Source organism: Mustela lutreola, chromosome 10 (genome assembly GCF_030435805.1).
Source record: "Mustela lutreola isolate mMusLut2 chromosome 10, mMusLut2.pri, whole genome shotgun sequence".
Lineage (NCBI taxonomy): Eukaryota > Metazoa > Chordata > Mammalia > Carnivora > Mustelidae > Mustela > Mustela lutreola.
The window spans coordinates 102,009,124-102,024,567 of NC_081299.1; the positions used below are offsets into that span (position 1 = coordinate 102,009,124).

At 41.4% G+C, this 15,444-nt stretch overlaps 1 protein-coding gene across 2 annotated transcripts in view; it reads right to left on the bottom strand.

The window, feature by feature from the left end:
* TBX15 (T-box transcription factor 15) overlaps nucleotides 1–15,444 on the bottom strand; it is a 104,330-nt gene that overhangs the window by 36,252 nt on the left and 52,634 nt on the right. For both annotated transcript variants that reach the window (XM_059137668.1, XM_059137669.1), the window contains exons 2-5: nucleotides 12,294–12,507; nucleotides 7,146–7,247; nucleotides 5,240–5,411; nucleotides 3,883–4,050 (exon numbers count right to left, since the gene is read on the bottom strand). In XM_059137668.1, coding sequence (XP_058993651.1) covers nucleotides 3,883–4,050; nucleotides 5,240–5,411; nucleotides 7,146–7,247; nucleotides 12,294–12,507 — 656 coding nt within the window. The remainder of the gene's footprint in view (nucleotides 1–3,882; nucleotides 4,051–5,239; nucleotides 5,412–7,145; nucleotides 7,248–12,293; nucleotides 12,508–15,444) is intronic.

Here is a 15,444-nt window from a genome sequence, read left to right on the forward strand (position 1 = left end):
ACCACCCTCAACTAAAAACGTGCAGAAAAAAAAAAAAAAAAAAAAAGAGGGAGAAATTGGGATTTCAGAGCTTAATAGAGAACTTAGAAAATAGAAGCCAACCCATCATTTTCTTGAAGAAGAAATCAAAACCCAGAAAGAAAATACCTAGCTCAGAATGACATAGATAGCTAGTAGTTTGTTTAGGATGAAAACCCGAGTCTCCAAATGGCTAGCCCACTGCCTTTCCTTGAAGACTGGATAACATTTCATTTCAATTCCATTCCTTGCACTGCCCTTCTTTCACTGTGTTCCTGAACACAGTGTGGGACCCCCCACCACTGACTTTTCCTCTTTACTCTCTCATGCCTTCTAACCATTCCCTTAAAAAGAAATCCATGAAGTAAATAATTTTGCCATAAAATAGTAATCGTTCTCATTCAAGACAGTTGAGGGAAATAAAAACACAGTAGTAGGTGATCTAGCTCACAGAAGAGAATGGTTTATGCTACCCGCCATCTCCGAGACAAGTCTGAAAATGATTGCTGGGTAACAGGATGCAGACCTCCAGACTCCTGGGGGAAAGACCTGAGGTTAGTTTGCTTTACTAGAAGACACTGTGTTATATGAAAGCCCATCTATACAGCCAAAGGGAATGTTAAATAATCGTGTTCCTTGATGTATCCAGGGACTGAAGACTTATTAAACGGGCAAAAGCTGTTATCTTGATGTCAAACAGGGCAGAACTGAATATGTGTGACTCATTTATTTTGGATGTCAGCACATCATGAATTCACCAACATGACATGAGAACAGAAAGATCAAACCAGTTACCTATTGATTATAATACCTTAGAGAGACAATGCAGGTCCTCCAATTCCCAACAATCCACTTTCTCCTTAATAAGCAGTTTATTCTGGAAAACTGCCTCTACTCCCCACTCCCCTCCATGCCTGTGACTGACCAATGTAGGCTGACAACTAGTGATCAGATGCTGGGTTTGTGCCGGTGACTTTATGCATGTTCCTTCCTCTAGTTCTTGTCACTCACTCCATTTTCAGGCCAGGAAACACTGAGGAAGGGAATTAAGAAACTTGTTCAAGGGGCCGCCTGGGTAGCTCAGTGGGTTAAGCCCCTGCCTTCAGCTCGGGTCATGATCTCAGGGTTCTGGGATCGAGCCCTGCATCAGGTTCTCTGCTCGTCAGGGAGCCTGGTTCCTCCTCTCTCTCTGCCTGCCTCTCTGCCTACTTGTGATCTCTGTCTGTCAAATAAATAAATAAAATCTTAAAAAAAAAAAAAAAAGAAACAAACAAACAAACTTGCTCAGGGTCATACAGTTTCCCAGTGGAAAAGTCAGAAATCAAACCAGGTTGTTACCAAATCCCACAAATTTAATCATGGTGTCCCACCTCCAACAAACCACCACAGCCCCCACCCCAGGCCAGATGAAGACAAAAATATTTATATTTTTGAGTAGAATGTCCTCAGACATGGGAACACTGGAGATAGAAGAAGTGAGAGGGATTTCAGACAGCCATGTTTTGTTCTTCTTTCACTGACATTGCCACGGTAAGTTGTGGCTTTTTAATCTCAGTTTGGGTGACAGTGCTGACCCTTGTGGCCTCTACAACTGATCTGGGGGAAGCAGCAGAATGTTCATTCACCAGTGTTCTAGTTTGCCCTACAAACTAGATTCTAAAGTTGCAATATTGGTTGTCACATCTCTGCCTTCACGAGAAACTAATGATTAAAATGGTGGCTGGGTGTCTTGGGAAAAAGTCCATCCGTTTTTCAAAGAACTCAGACTTGCGCTCCTCCTCTCCTGAACCTCGGTTAATCCCAAGGTTCCAGTCACTCCAAAAGGCATGTATGTGTTGCTGCACTATCTTGTTTCAGAGCCTGAAAAATCTTGATTATTAAAGATTCCTGTAAGGACCCTCCATGGCCTCTGTATTTTACTACCTAAGGAGTTTGAGGGCATTCAAGAGTTTTTTTAAAAGGGGCCAAAGCAAACTAAAACTCTTCCTCTACTTTAGATCAAATGTGGCAACCACAAGGAAAATTGGAAGTTGGGAATGACTTACAGCAGCTGAGGGAGCCCAACAAGAGTATAGGACATGTCTACCGACTAAAGCGTTGTTGCATATCAAATTTCTCTGGAGGCAAGGAACATCTCAGGAGTCTTATGCAAATGTATTGTGAAAAACCAAAATGCTCTTTCTATGTGAACCAAAGTTTATATCACTCACCTTCACTTGCCTGGCACATAGTAAGCACTCAATAAATACTTAGTACATGAATATATTTCCTCTATTTCTTTGTCAGAACACTAGTGTAGTATCCACCACAAGTATTGTGGCAGAAGTTCATTTTGCTCCAAGCAGCCCCAAAATAAAAGTATACAGGGCGCCTGGGTGGCTCAGTGGGTTAAGCCGCTGCCTTCAGCTCGGGTCATGATCTCAGGGTCCTGGGATCAAGCCCCACACTGGGCTCTCTGCTCAGCAGGGAGCCTGCTTCCCCCTCTCTCTCTCTCTCTGCCTGCCTCTCTGCCTACTTGTGATCTCTCTCTGTCAAATAAATAAATAAAATCTTTATAAAAAAAAGTATACAGACTTTCAAGCAAAATAAATAAGCAAAAACTCTTCTTTTCAGAAAAGGATTCACTTCAGGATCCTATTAATTAGACAAACTGTCAAAAGATGAAATACAGTCTAATTTGGAAAAAATGAGATTTATACACAACTTTCTGGGAACTGCATAAAGTGAGATCACTTATAAATCCACCTACTCACACTTCTCAAAATAAGAACGATGTCTAGAACACCCACAACAATTCCAGACGTGGTGTCTCTCTCCTCTCCATATCCCACTTCCACATAATTCCCCCATTAGTCTGGCCAACTCTTTTTTTTTAATTAAAGACTTTATTTATTTTTTTGAGAAAGAGAGCACACAAGCACACAAGCAGGGCAAGGGGTAAGAGAAAGGGCAGAGGGAGAAGCAGAATCCACTGAGCAAAGGGCCCAATGTGAAGCTCAATCCCAGGACCCCAAGATCACAACCTGAACCGAAGGCAGATGCTTAACCGACTGAGCCCCCCAGGTGCTCCAATCTTGGCCAATTCTTATGTGTGTCTCATCAACAGAGAAAGCAACAGCTCTTCCAGGAAAACTTCCCTTGTTCCCCAAATGCAAGAACAGCCGGTCCATGTCTCTGTCACTAAATTATTCCAGTTTTATCATTATGTGTTTGTGTGTCTTTCACTCACCTAAAACTCTCCTTTGCTTCTGGAGAAATAAGTCCTAATCTGCTCAATTTCTCTACTGAAGTTGGACTATTGTGGGTTCTCAACTTCTCAAACATTTATGGAATGAGCGAACATATTGCTGACATAAAAACACAGATGTTAGGGTGTGGCTGGTGATCACACAGAGGTAAATTTAGTCTGATAGTGTAAATGGAAGCAGTGGGTCTTCAATGGAGTTTGAGAGGCTAGGTGACTTTGATGTAGCTGCTGCAGGGATACCCAGAAAACTGCAGAGAAGGCGGAAGGAATGAATCAAACTCGATACTTGCAAAGGAATAGCAAATGATGAGGAACATTTGCCAGGATACAGGACAGACCATGAACGCGGGTGCGAATACAGAGAGATATGAAAATGACTCAGGAGATTCGGTCCTCTTGGTCGAAGATTTTGTCTTTGATCTAAATCTAGACTAGAGCAGCTGCTACCAGGCATCATGGCCTTGTCATCGCCAACATGACGTCTGCACAGCAAGCCTGGCCTCTCTCATTCCAGTTCCTCAGTGTCCTGTCGAAGGACCAAGGATTTCTTACCGAAGGCATGAATAAGCTCCTTTAAAAGCAGATACAGTAGGTCTCTCTCAAAGGCAGCCTCTTACCTGCTGGTTCTGGTAGGCTGTGACTGTGGTAAACACGGTCTCAGGGAAGTTGAATGTTTTCACTCCATCCCCAACAGGGACAGGTTTGGTGGGTGAAAGGTCGCTGCTGAAATCCTTGCGGATCACGTGAACTCGAGGCTGGTATTTGTGCATCGAGTGCAGAATGATCTGAAATGAGAAGGGGCCACATGATGCCAGAGTGGCTCAAAGGTCCCCATACCTTTTCAAGCCCTCATGCAAATATAACCGCAGGAGAGAAGCATTATAGGAAGAACACAGATAGGGGGTGGGTGACGGGAGATGTGTAAGAAACTGGAAGCCAGTGCTTATCTTGACTGGACAATACTAAACAACTGTCCCAATACCAGAAGACAACCCTCCACTAAAAGGTCTCAGAAGCTCTGCTATGGGACAGTGGCTCCTTCCTGCTTTAAAGTTTCATCACAGGCTCATGCTGTCTTTAAATTCTATAAGCTGTTATTTGCACTTTGTTACCAAATTTATGACCACTCACTGTGAGAGTGAATGGTGTATGTGCATTCTCCCTTCCTTGGAAGAATGTCATTTCCTTAAAGATAAGAACCATGGCTTTAGTGTTTCAATCTTCCTGTAGTCCCGAGTCTGGACCCTGGCATTCAGCAAAAGTTCTATGTATGCCTTGCCACTAAAGATAAATTAATAAAATCAAGTGTTCTAATTATACCTGGACCTGTTCTTCTTTTAAAAATGCATAAATTGGGCGCCTGGGTGGCTCAGTGGGTTAAGCCGCTGCCTTCGGCTCAGGTCATGATCTCAGGGTCCTGGGATCGAGGCCCGCATCGGGCTCTCTGCTCAGCAGGGAGCCTGCTTCCCTCTCTCTCTCTCTGCCTGCCTCTCCATCTACTTGTGATTTCTCTCTGTCAAATAAATAAATAAAATCTTTGAAAAAAAAATGCATAAATTACTTTTAAAAATGCATAAATTTCTTGACAAATCAGCCTAAACTGTCACTTAGTTGTTTCTCTGAGTTTATCGCCTTGTGAGTTATTCTGCTGACTGTTGTGATTTCTTTCCCATTTTTAAGCTTGTCCTGTGTTTCTCTCTTCAAACCCTCCCCCAACTAGACCGTGGGTTCCTAGAACATGAGAACTCTTGTCTGATAAACACCACCTAATGTCCAGCAGACGTTTGCTCAATGTGAGATATGTAATAAATGAAATTTCACCAGAGGGGTGAAAAAAACTTATAGGCCTACTTACTTAAAATGACTCCAAGTGGCACAGAGCTTCTTATTTTACCTGTTTGAAAAAGCCTAGGGCTAGTCAGTTCTAGAGCCAAAAGGGGGAAAGAGGGAGATGGATGGGATTCTTTGACTCACATGTCCTTGATCATCCAACTCGTTGTTGGTCAGCTTGAGTTTGTCGAAACTGACCACCTGTCTCATCCAGGTGTCTCCAGAAGCTAGAGAATCAGGGTGTATATAAACTCTAGGGGGTACAGGGGAGTCCGCATTGCCAGCCACCATCCATTTGGAGCTGTGGTACACGTATCTGAGGCAGAGAGGGAGAGAGGAGAGATCAGAGACAGATACAGAGAAGGAACAGAGGCCCAGAAAGCCCGTAGAGATAGGAGTCGGGACAGACAGAGAGATGACAAGATGGAAAACAGTCGGGATTAAACAGAGAATAAAAGAGAGAAAAGCAGTAGGGTAGAGGACCAGAGACAATCAGATGGAGATGGGAAAAAAAAAAAAACGGAGAAAGAGGAAAGAGGTGGGGTGGGGGAGGGCAGCAAAGGGTTGTGGTTAATGATCAAAGCTGCAGCACTCACAAGGAAAACATTCTCACAGTCCTTTTTCTTTCTTCTCTTCTCCTTGCCTTGCACCCCTGTGTGCACACAGGCATCCTGAGCCCACGTGTCTAGCTATGGAAAAGGTATTTTACTGCAACCTTTCACCTCTCAAATGCAAACCATATAATCCGTGGGCCACTTGTTCAGGATTTGGTTCCTTATTAAAAACATCTTCCATATTGTCCTATAAAACACAGCCGTGTGCAGAGACCCTCCAAGCCTCTCACTTATTAACCATTTCCTTACTGAGAAGCTGAATTTTGAGGCATTTCTATGAAAACGGAGTGTCTCTGCCTCAGTGCAACCATTCCCAGAAACACTGCAGAGTCTTCCCAGTTAGTGTTTTAGTGTTTCTTTGAACCCAGTTTTGAATATCATCATCATCATGACTTTCCCACAAAGCCTCTGGAAATGAGATCTTGTTGGTAGCAAAGGAAGTCAGTTTTCCAGAGTTTGCCAATTGCCCTGTAGTTCTGAAGAGAGCATTCTATGGACCTGGTATGTCCCTGCTTCTCAACTTATAAAGGACCACACAGGACCTGGATGGTAGTGAACAGAGGCACACAGTCCAAATCACAAGATCCTCTAAAACAGACCTGAAACATCTCCTGTCTTAAGTCATGCATCCAGATTACTTCTCTCTTGGCCAGCTCTCTCCCTCTACCCTACTAGTCCTCATCTTTCCCATTCATTCATCTCTCCCAACCTACCTCCTAAGTTCAGGGCCAAGATTTCAAACATTTCAAAAATGAGCCATGATTCACTGCTCTGATTGACATCTCAAGAGACAGATTAAGCCACAGTTTGTTCAGAGAAGAACTATGTGTAAGCCATCCAAGGGACACAGACATTGTGTTGAACTGTAATGACTTTGATGGAAGGTTATTTAACAAACTCGCTCACAACCCATATTGATAAACAATAATTCTCCTTTCCTAAATGTTCTTCTTGAAATCTGACCCAATTCTCTTCTTCCCCTCCATCATCCACACCGTGATTCATTAGATATTTGATTAAATATACTGCACTGGTCCACTTCTCCTTTGCCTCTCCAAAATAAACCATCTCAACTCGTTCAGCAATTTCATAAACCAAATCATTCAAGATGTTAATCACTTTTCATGTGAAGTGAATTAATTTTAGACCTAATATCCATTTGATTTTTGCAACCCTGGCAGATACTATACAGTCCCACTCTGTCCAGAGACCTAGGGAGGATTCCAGACAAAACCATTACTAAGTCCTGATTTCCAATCATGAGTGACGACTTCCTACATGGTGCTTTGCTACAGGCTATTGGCATATCCCCCCTCCTTGTTCCCTGTATAGTGCATCATACAAGGCACTGTAAAAATAGTTCATCTAATGAGTTTAAAGAACTGTCTTGGGATGCTGGTGATGTCCGCAATTCCAAACCCCAGAGTCATCATTACCTGTATCTTTTATTGTCCACAGGCACAATGTCCATTGCTATGTAATACTGCTGGTGTGGGTCCAGGCCAGTGATTTTCACTCTCATGGCAGGAAACATCCTCCTGTGAAGGGAAATAGGCAGTAAACTCAACAGTCAGAGGGACAGAAGTCGCAGGAATAGAAGCTTAGAGAGTTTCTTCTTATCAAGAACACTAAGCACACCAAAGTCCAATGCCTCTAATTCCCAAGTTGGCTGCTTTTTTTTTTACTTTGGAAATTATTACTATAAAATATGCTAAGTATTCATTGCTGAAATAGCACCATTTCTTAACTTAAATTGACCTATTGGATGGTTCGTACACTCGAAGTGCTCATTTACATTATTAGTTCATCTTTAATGTGATTAGGTATCCACACACACATTTCCTGTCAGACTATACCATTCTTGAAAATACTTACACTCTTACACTTCACATACTTGAATAACTTATGCTTTCATAAGCATAAGTCAAGTAGCTTATCACAGTCAAGTAGCTTATCAAAGTCAAGTAGCTACTTGACTTTCATAAGTCAAGTAGTTTATCACAGTTGATTACAGGTGATGATGAAATGTTTTCTGACTGATTGAGTCTATGTAAAAGTAATCTCTCAAGAAAAGAAGAAAAAAGGAAGAGGCTACCATTCCCCCAAGCAAAGGACCAACAAAGTTGAGGGGTTTTTACTACATAAAACTGTAGAAAATTTTCTGCAAGTTCTCAGGCTGTCAACATGTGTCAGAGGGAGGACTCTGTGGAATAGGGAGCAAATACCAAATGAATTCTAGTGGCCTCTGGGCAGTACCTTGTTTCTACCACAATGGCTTGTTAAACTTGCCAAAGCAAGTGAGGTCAGGATATGGCACTTTACAACTACTCTCATAATTGAAGAGAAGGAGAGGGAGCAACCCAGACAAGTATTGAGTTTCAAGTTTCAAGGGTCTAGAATAAAATTCTCCATTCTTCTTTAACCATAAGAAGGAAGAGAAACATCAAACTCTTTTGTATGTCATTCATTTAGGAGTCAGACATAAAAAGTGCTCAGTTCAAAAAATGTGGATTGCCTGAATGTTCTCTAGGGTACTTGTACACAAAATGCTGCATTAAGCTTAACCATCTGGGGCCAGTTAGTTGAGCTGGGCAGAGCACGGTGCTAATGAGGTCAAGGTCACAGGCTTGATCCACATACAGCCTAATTGGCTTTGCTCCATTTCACGGCCATAGACCATACCCTGACCCCAGGCAGCCATCTTGCATATATGCCCTGGTTGTTTACGTGAGGGGCTTTCTGTGCTAGCCACACACTGCACTGCTCACCAGAAGCAATCAAAATGCAAGTGTCCTATGGTAGTAGGTCAGTGGCATCCTAATCCTATTTGGAGGAAGGCACAAGAGGGACTACAGATCTTTATAGGATTGATGGCTAGTTCTTAAGTGTTTACAAAGAATAATATACAACCATTCCTTTCTTCCTACTTTATAACTTTTCGGAAGCTTCTATTGGTATATCATTCTGGATTTTCTACCTCTAGCTTCACAAGTTTAATTTAAAAGCCTTATATTTTAGTCTTATGGTGAGCTAATGAAATCCCATGATGGACTTCTCATAATCACTAAATCTGGCATTCACTACAGAGTAAGCAATTTGATCTATGTTAATTCTCTCCAAAAATTTGGGAATCTTGATGTATATACATTTACATTTAAACATTTAAACCTTCTTAATAACAATGACTTATGATTGCCTTATACTTATAAATGGTTGGAGAGGACCTTTCCAGGGATGAAAGAAAGTCCTCTCACTTGCTACCTGAGGTAAGAAAATGTGGTTCCTCTCAGACATCTACAGAGGCTGTGTCACATTGCAAGAGATGAATGTCTTTTCTTCATGACTCCAAGAAAAAGGGTTAAGTGTTTCTAAATTCAATATCTGTTTTGTTTGGAACACCCACATAACCTTGAGTGGAAGAGCTACCAGTTTCTTACCAATACCCAAGTTCTAAATGAATGAGAGGTGTGACTTTGGAAAAGTTATTTAACCTTATCACCTAAGAAACAAAGAAAAGGGGCTATATAATCTCTAAAGTGCCCTCCTGCTTTGAAATTCTATGGCTACATTTGAATTCTCTTCTTAAAAACTTACCAAAAGTTGCTTTTTCTTTTTGCCAGTATTTTAGCACAGAATATCAAGTGAAGTCATAACACCCTAGGGAAAAATTAATCTTTCATATTCACAAAATGAGATCTGTTTGGTTTTAATTTTATGGTTAAATTTAGGCCAATTCTTATGTCTTCCAAATCCATTAATCCCTACAAGCACCTCTGTCCATGGTGCTGATTCTACAGATTATGTTGGTACATTCGAAGATTGAGTAGCCTGCAGTAGTTCTGAATCAGAAGGATGACAATTTAGGGAGTGAGAAGTAGATGGTGATGAAAATCTCAACAGGAAAAAGGAACAGAGAGTCATACAAAACTATGTAACTAAGAAAATAAAAATTGAGATTAAAATTGATAAGGACATTATGAAGGAAGAGAAAGGAAGTGAAAAGAAAGAAACGGACTTGAGGAACTGGGAGGAAGTGAAGAAAAGTCAGAGAAGGGACACCTGGGTGGCTCAGTAGGTTAAGCGGTTGCCTTCGCTCAGGTCATGATCCCAGCATCCTGGGATTGAGTCCCACATCCAGCTCCTGCCTTGGCAGGGAGCCTGCTTCTTCCTCTGTCTGCCACTCTGTCTGCCTGTGCTTGCTCTCACTCCTCTCTTTCTCTCTCTGACAAATAAATAAATAAATAAAATCTTTAAAAAAGAAAGAAAGAAAGAAAGAAAGAAAGAAAGGTCAGAGAAGAGAAGTCTTTCTTTGTATGCTCTTGAGTTGTTCCAGAATTTCTTGAGCAGAGTTACATGGAACAATGGCAAAGGCTGAAGCAATCCCATTAAGGAGAAATGAATAACATACCTAAACCTCAACAACAGGATATGACTAAAGAACAAAATTTAGGGGCGCCTGGGTGGCTCAGTGGGTTAAGCCTCTGCCTTCAGCTCAGGTCATGATCTCAGGGTCCTGAGATCGAGCCCTGCATTGGGTTCTCTGCTCAGCAGGGAGCCTGCTCTCCCCCTCTCTCTGCTGGCCTCTCTCCTTACTTGTGTCAAATAAATAAAATCTTTAAAAAAAAAAAAAAAAGAACAAACTTTATATGTTTGTTCTGGGAATATCTGGGTATATCCAGGTAGGTATCAACTGAATTTGTGAAGTAAGAGATGTGGAAATGAAAACACTGCAGAACAAATCATGAAACAAGATCACAGGAGACCTGTGAAAAATGTGTTTGGGTGAATTGAATTCATAAAAGTGCAAGGAACAAGGGAATGATATCAGAAATGATATTGACTGGAATACACAAAACCCCCTGTAGTGAGTGAGAACCCAAAATTTAAAAAACGTAAAATCTCATAGGCAAAAAAAAGTAATATTTTCCCCTCTCTCCAAATGAACCCCCTTGTCAAAAACTAAAAAGAATACAAACTTTTTCCTTGAATTGCTGTTTCCGTCTAAGTCATAAGATCTCAAAATGTAGACCAGAAGTAGACTGAAACCCAAGCAACAAGAAAGAGATGGAATTGGAAATAATTCCCCCTCAGAGTTGCTCCTCCTAAGAAGCCTTTTGCTGATTTTATTCACCACCAAAACTTAGAGAAGAAAGAAGGTTCCAAAGGAGAAATAAAATGAACAAGATTTCAGGTTCATTTTGACCTCATGTTTTTGTGATGCCTTATTATATTGGAAGCTTTCTCTACATGCATCCAAATGCTCTTTTACTTTAAATGTCCATGTTCATGAAGACAGCTTATGACCAATCGGGTGGGTCTTTTTGGTCCCCATGACATAAGACTACGTAGACTGCCTTTGAAAATATGAAAACAGCATAACTTTTTACTTTAATTAACTATTCCTATATACTCAAAAGCTTAGTCCAAATTTATTTTTATTTAAACAATGTTCAGTTTTAATCCAAGGGGCAAAAACTACACCCATTTCTTAACACTGTAGAATTTTAAACAGTTAAGACCATTGTTTTGGACCTAGACAGATTTGTGTGGAATTCTGAAGCTGCCCTTTATTATCCATGACTTTAGCTAATTAGTTAATTTAGTTAATTAACCTCTTTCAGCCTTTGCATCCTCATCCATGCATGGGATTATTATATCCTATCTCAGAGGATTCCTGTGATGTCTAAATGACATAATATATTTTGAGCATCCAGCACAAAACAGATGCCTAACCATGGAAAACTGAAAGATGCCAGTGAAGGAATGGCTTAATTAAAAGTGTTTATTTCAAGAGAAACTGTATTTTAAAAACTTTTATCATCCTCCATAGTTATGCAAGTTTCCAATGGGTTGCCATTAAAGTTTTGTAATAATTTCAAGCCAACAATAAAACACACAGATCAGTAAGAAGGGCTCAGACATGTACCAAGCCCTATTCTTACCAAACAAACAAACAAACAATAACCTCTTATAAAAAACATCTGGCTGCTTTTAAAGATTTCATTTATTTATTTGACAGACAGAGATCACAAGTAGGCAGAGAGGCAGGCAGAGAGAGAGAAGGAAGCAGGCTCCCCACCAAGCAGAGAGCCTGATGCAGGACTTGATCCCAGAACCCTGGGATCATGACCTGAGCCAAAGGCAGAGGCTTTAACCCACTGAGCCACCTAGGAGCTCCATTTGGCTGCTTTTAATGCTTTAGGAGATGCAAGCTGTTGTTTGGGGAGCAAGCTTTTTCTCTCAAAAAACAATGGATGGTGAAGTAACACTTGCTTTGGAAATCTACTATGTGGTCCTTATGTACCATCAATCTCCCACATGGGCTGATATACATTTGTAGGCAGAAAATGTCTTTGAGTGTAGAGGTGACTTAGACATTGGAATGGCCCTTGGAGGAAAACAGCAAAATCACAGTAAACTCAAGATCACTTTACCAAGATGACCTTATGCAGAAAAGTGAGCACAAGTAGTGCTGGCATCACCAATACTACCTACCACAAGTAAGTGAAAAGAAAACCGTGTAACAGCTCCTACTTTTGGTCTCCATTCTTGGAATCTAGCCATCCAAAGGAACTTGTCCTTACCTGCCTGCTTTGGTGATGATCATCTCAGTTCCAATGTCATGGAACCTCTTCCAGAGGTCAGCGCATTGGAGCTCCACCTGAATCTCTTCCATGGAAGACATGGCAGCAGGCACAGGGCCTGCAGCACCAGAGCCCAAGTCAGGGTGAGTGTCAAAGGAGCAGGAAGTCCGCTCAGTGAGCACCTCAGAGTCTGAACCAGTGCTTTGCTCGGAATCTGCAAGATAAACAATCAAGTCTTAGGTGAGAAACTGCTGAGCCTCCCCCACCCCCACTGCTCTGCTTTGGTGACTTAAAGCTGGGAAGCTCCAGAGCACAGCATTTAGGGTATTTTATTATTTCTTTTATGGTTTGTTTTTGAGATTTACGACCATCTTTTAGGTTTTGCATTTCCAACATGACATCTGGCATTTTAGCAACAGCTGAACAAAACTGGTCCACAACAGGCAACATAAAGAGTACTAATGTCACCATGGTGAAGTGAAGAAGCCAAACAGGGACAATAAAATAAGTGCCAAATTAAAAAAATAGTAATAATAATTACAGATCACAGCTCCAAATCTAGACAATTTCACTGGGGGCTGGGGTGGAGGATGGGGCTCAATGCTAATAATGTATTCTTTAATGTTCTACTACTAAGCGTCATTGCCCATCCACCAGTAAATTTTAAACAGAGCAATTTTTTTTCTCTATTTATATATCCTGGTCATCAAAAGTAATGAAAAGTTGTTTGGGATCTTTAGAAGCACTTTGTCATGTATTTGAGTAAATGGCTTTTCCTAAGAGTCCAATCAGGCCATTTTGGATGGAAAAAGGGGAAAAAAAAATGTCTGTTGTAAGGCATATGGAAAAAGTTACCCAAGAAGGCGGTTGAAACAAAGGGAATAAATGAGTTCAGGAGACACCTTGATTGGTTTCTGAAGTATGAGCAGAGGGGAGGGGTGATCCAAACAGGAAGGTAGGATTGAGAGCAACCAAATAAAAAGTTGGCATGCTGTGCCAGATGGTCCTTTCTTCCTGTGTCTCCTATACTCACGAAGGGGTTTGGGAGGGTGGGGGGCGGGATACATAGCGTGATAGAGAAGGCTGGAGTCAAATTTACCAAGGAATTTACTGTAATTTTTAAAGCGTTTTACTCTTAGAGGCCTGGTGCCAAGAATCTTATCTCCTAAGATTTTCCAAACTCAGATTAGTCTTCTTAGGTCAAACGATACTGCAAACTAAGCCTAAGAACCTATTTCCCCAAGCCTCCTTTAACATCTAGGATTCTGACTGCTTCCCCTGTCAATAAACACATGCACAAATAAAGGTTGGAAACAGCAGTGTCTTATGCTGACAGCTGACTGTTGGGTGCTGTCAAAGGTCAGAGCCTCTTGGGCATCTGTCATTGATAAGAGCAGGATAAAGAAGGGTGGGACAGAAAGACCGTTTTGCTGCCATCCTCACTTACCTGCAGTAGGTTTCTAGACCTGTGAAAACCCATCCCACAAGACCTTCCCATTTCCTTCCTTCTACCCTGATGTCTTCCTCTCTCAAACCCAAGCAGCATCACTGGCAAGTCTTCCACAAAGCTGCCAGTGCTCACAGGGAGCAAAGTGACATTTCTTTCCACTTTTTTCCCCAGTTCCCCACCCTTCACTTCTGAAGACACTCAGGGTACTGCAGAACTGAACCAAGCTCCGAAATGACAGGGAAGTCACTGCCCCAAATCTAGTTTATCCACAATCACTAGTCCAGTCACCATCTTCACACACACACATATATATACATATGTGTGTATGTGTGTGTGTGTGTGTGTGTGTGTGTGTGTGTGTGTGTGTTTTACATGTCCAAGCATACAATCTTATACCTGGTGCTAAACAGGGGCTAACTTTGGTATCCTTCAAGCACAGAAAAGTGGAGCTGCTCATCTAACATGGAAGTTGCTGCTGCTGAGAGATAAATCTCCATCCTCGCCTGATCCTCTATGCCTTTCCTCTGTAAAGCCATAGTATCAGCATCACACACTTGGCCAAACACGGGAATTCTGATCCCCTGAGACATGGATTCCCAAATCCCATTGTTTCTGTGACATGCCAAGAGCTCCTCACTTGCCCCAAGTATTGTGAGCTTTTCAAAAACTTCTCAAAGCAAGAGTTTTAAAAAATAGCCTTGTCCTACCTTTGGGAGCAAAGTGGTATGAAATCCGCTTACCATAATGTGCTACGAATATGAAAAAGCTAGAAATTTTGGACATGTGATTTCTCCAATGAATGTTTAGGAAGAGGGAGGGAAGGGAAAGGTATCACTATGCTACCTGATAACTTTTCAACGGGGGTCAAACGGGTTGGGATTTGAATGGGGACTATGGCTGGAGAATGAGGAAACCAGAGACTCTACTCTTACCACACCATGTCATCTGAAATAAAATGGGAGCTCAAAGTTTAACACTAAATGGACTCTTAGTTCATTTAATAATGAATCACCTGGACAAACCTATTTTCTTATCATGCATTTAGAAGGATTGAGCTGAAAACTTTTATAATCTCTTCTACCTCTGAGGACTTGGAGAGTGTTAATGCATACTTTCCAATGCAACTTTCAGGGATAACCCAGGCAACCTCAATTAGAAGCAACAGATTAAAACTGCTTGGGCAAGACAAGTTAAATGAGAAGAACATCTGAGGGCTCAGATTCACGTTATCATAGAAGTTAAAGAAACCAGTGGGCATTCTGTTTATAGTTTTAATCAAATCAATCAATAAGCACCTATCAGCATGTGGCCCTATATGAGGTACCAGGTAGATAATTTGAAACAGAATCCCAGACCTTGAGAAGTTTCCCAGTTAGTGTTGATTAATTATGTGTTTATTGGGTGCTTACTATGTGCCCAGCACTGTGCTAGATCCTGAGAAATACCAAAGTGCAAAATGAGGCTCTGCCTCAAAGTATTTACAGGACCAATGGAAACTGAGTGCATTCACAAATAGAAACCAAGACAAGTACTACCACATAATTTTCCACACCACTGCATATTGCCTTGGATGTTTCATAGGAATCCAGCAAAGACGGAGATCTCAGAAAACTGGAACAATCCTAGGGAACTCAGGCTTACTAGAAAAGAACTGGACGAGACGTGGAGGCATAGGCAGGATTTGCCCGCGAAGAGGATTTT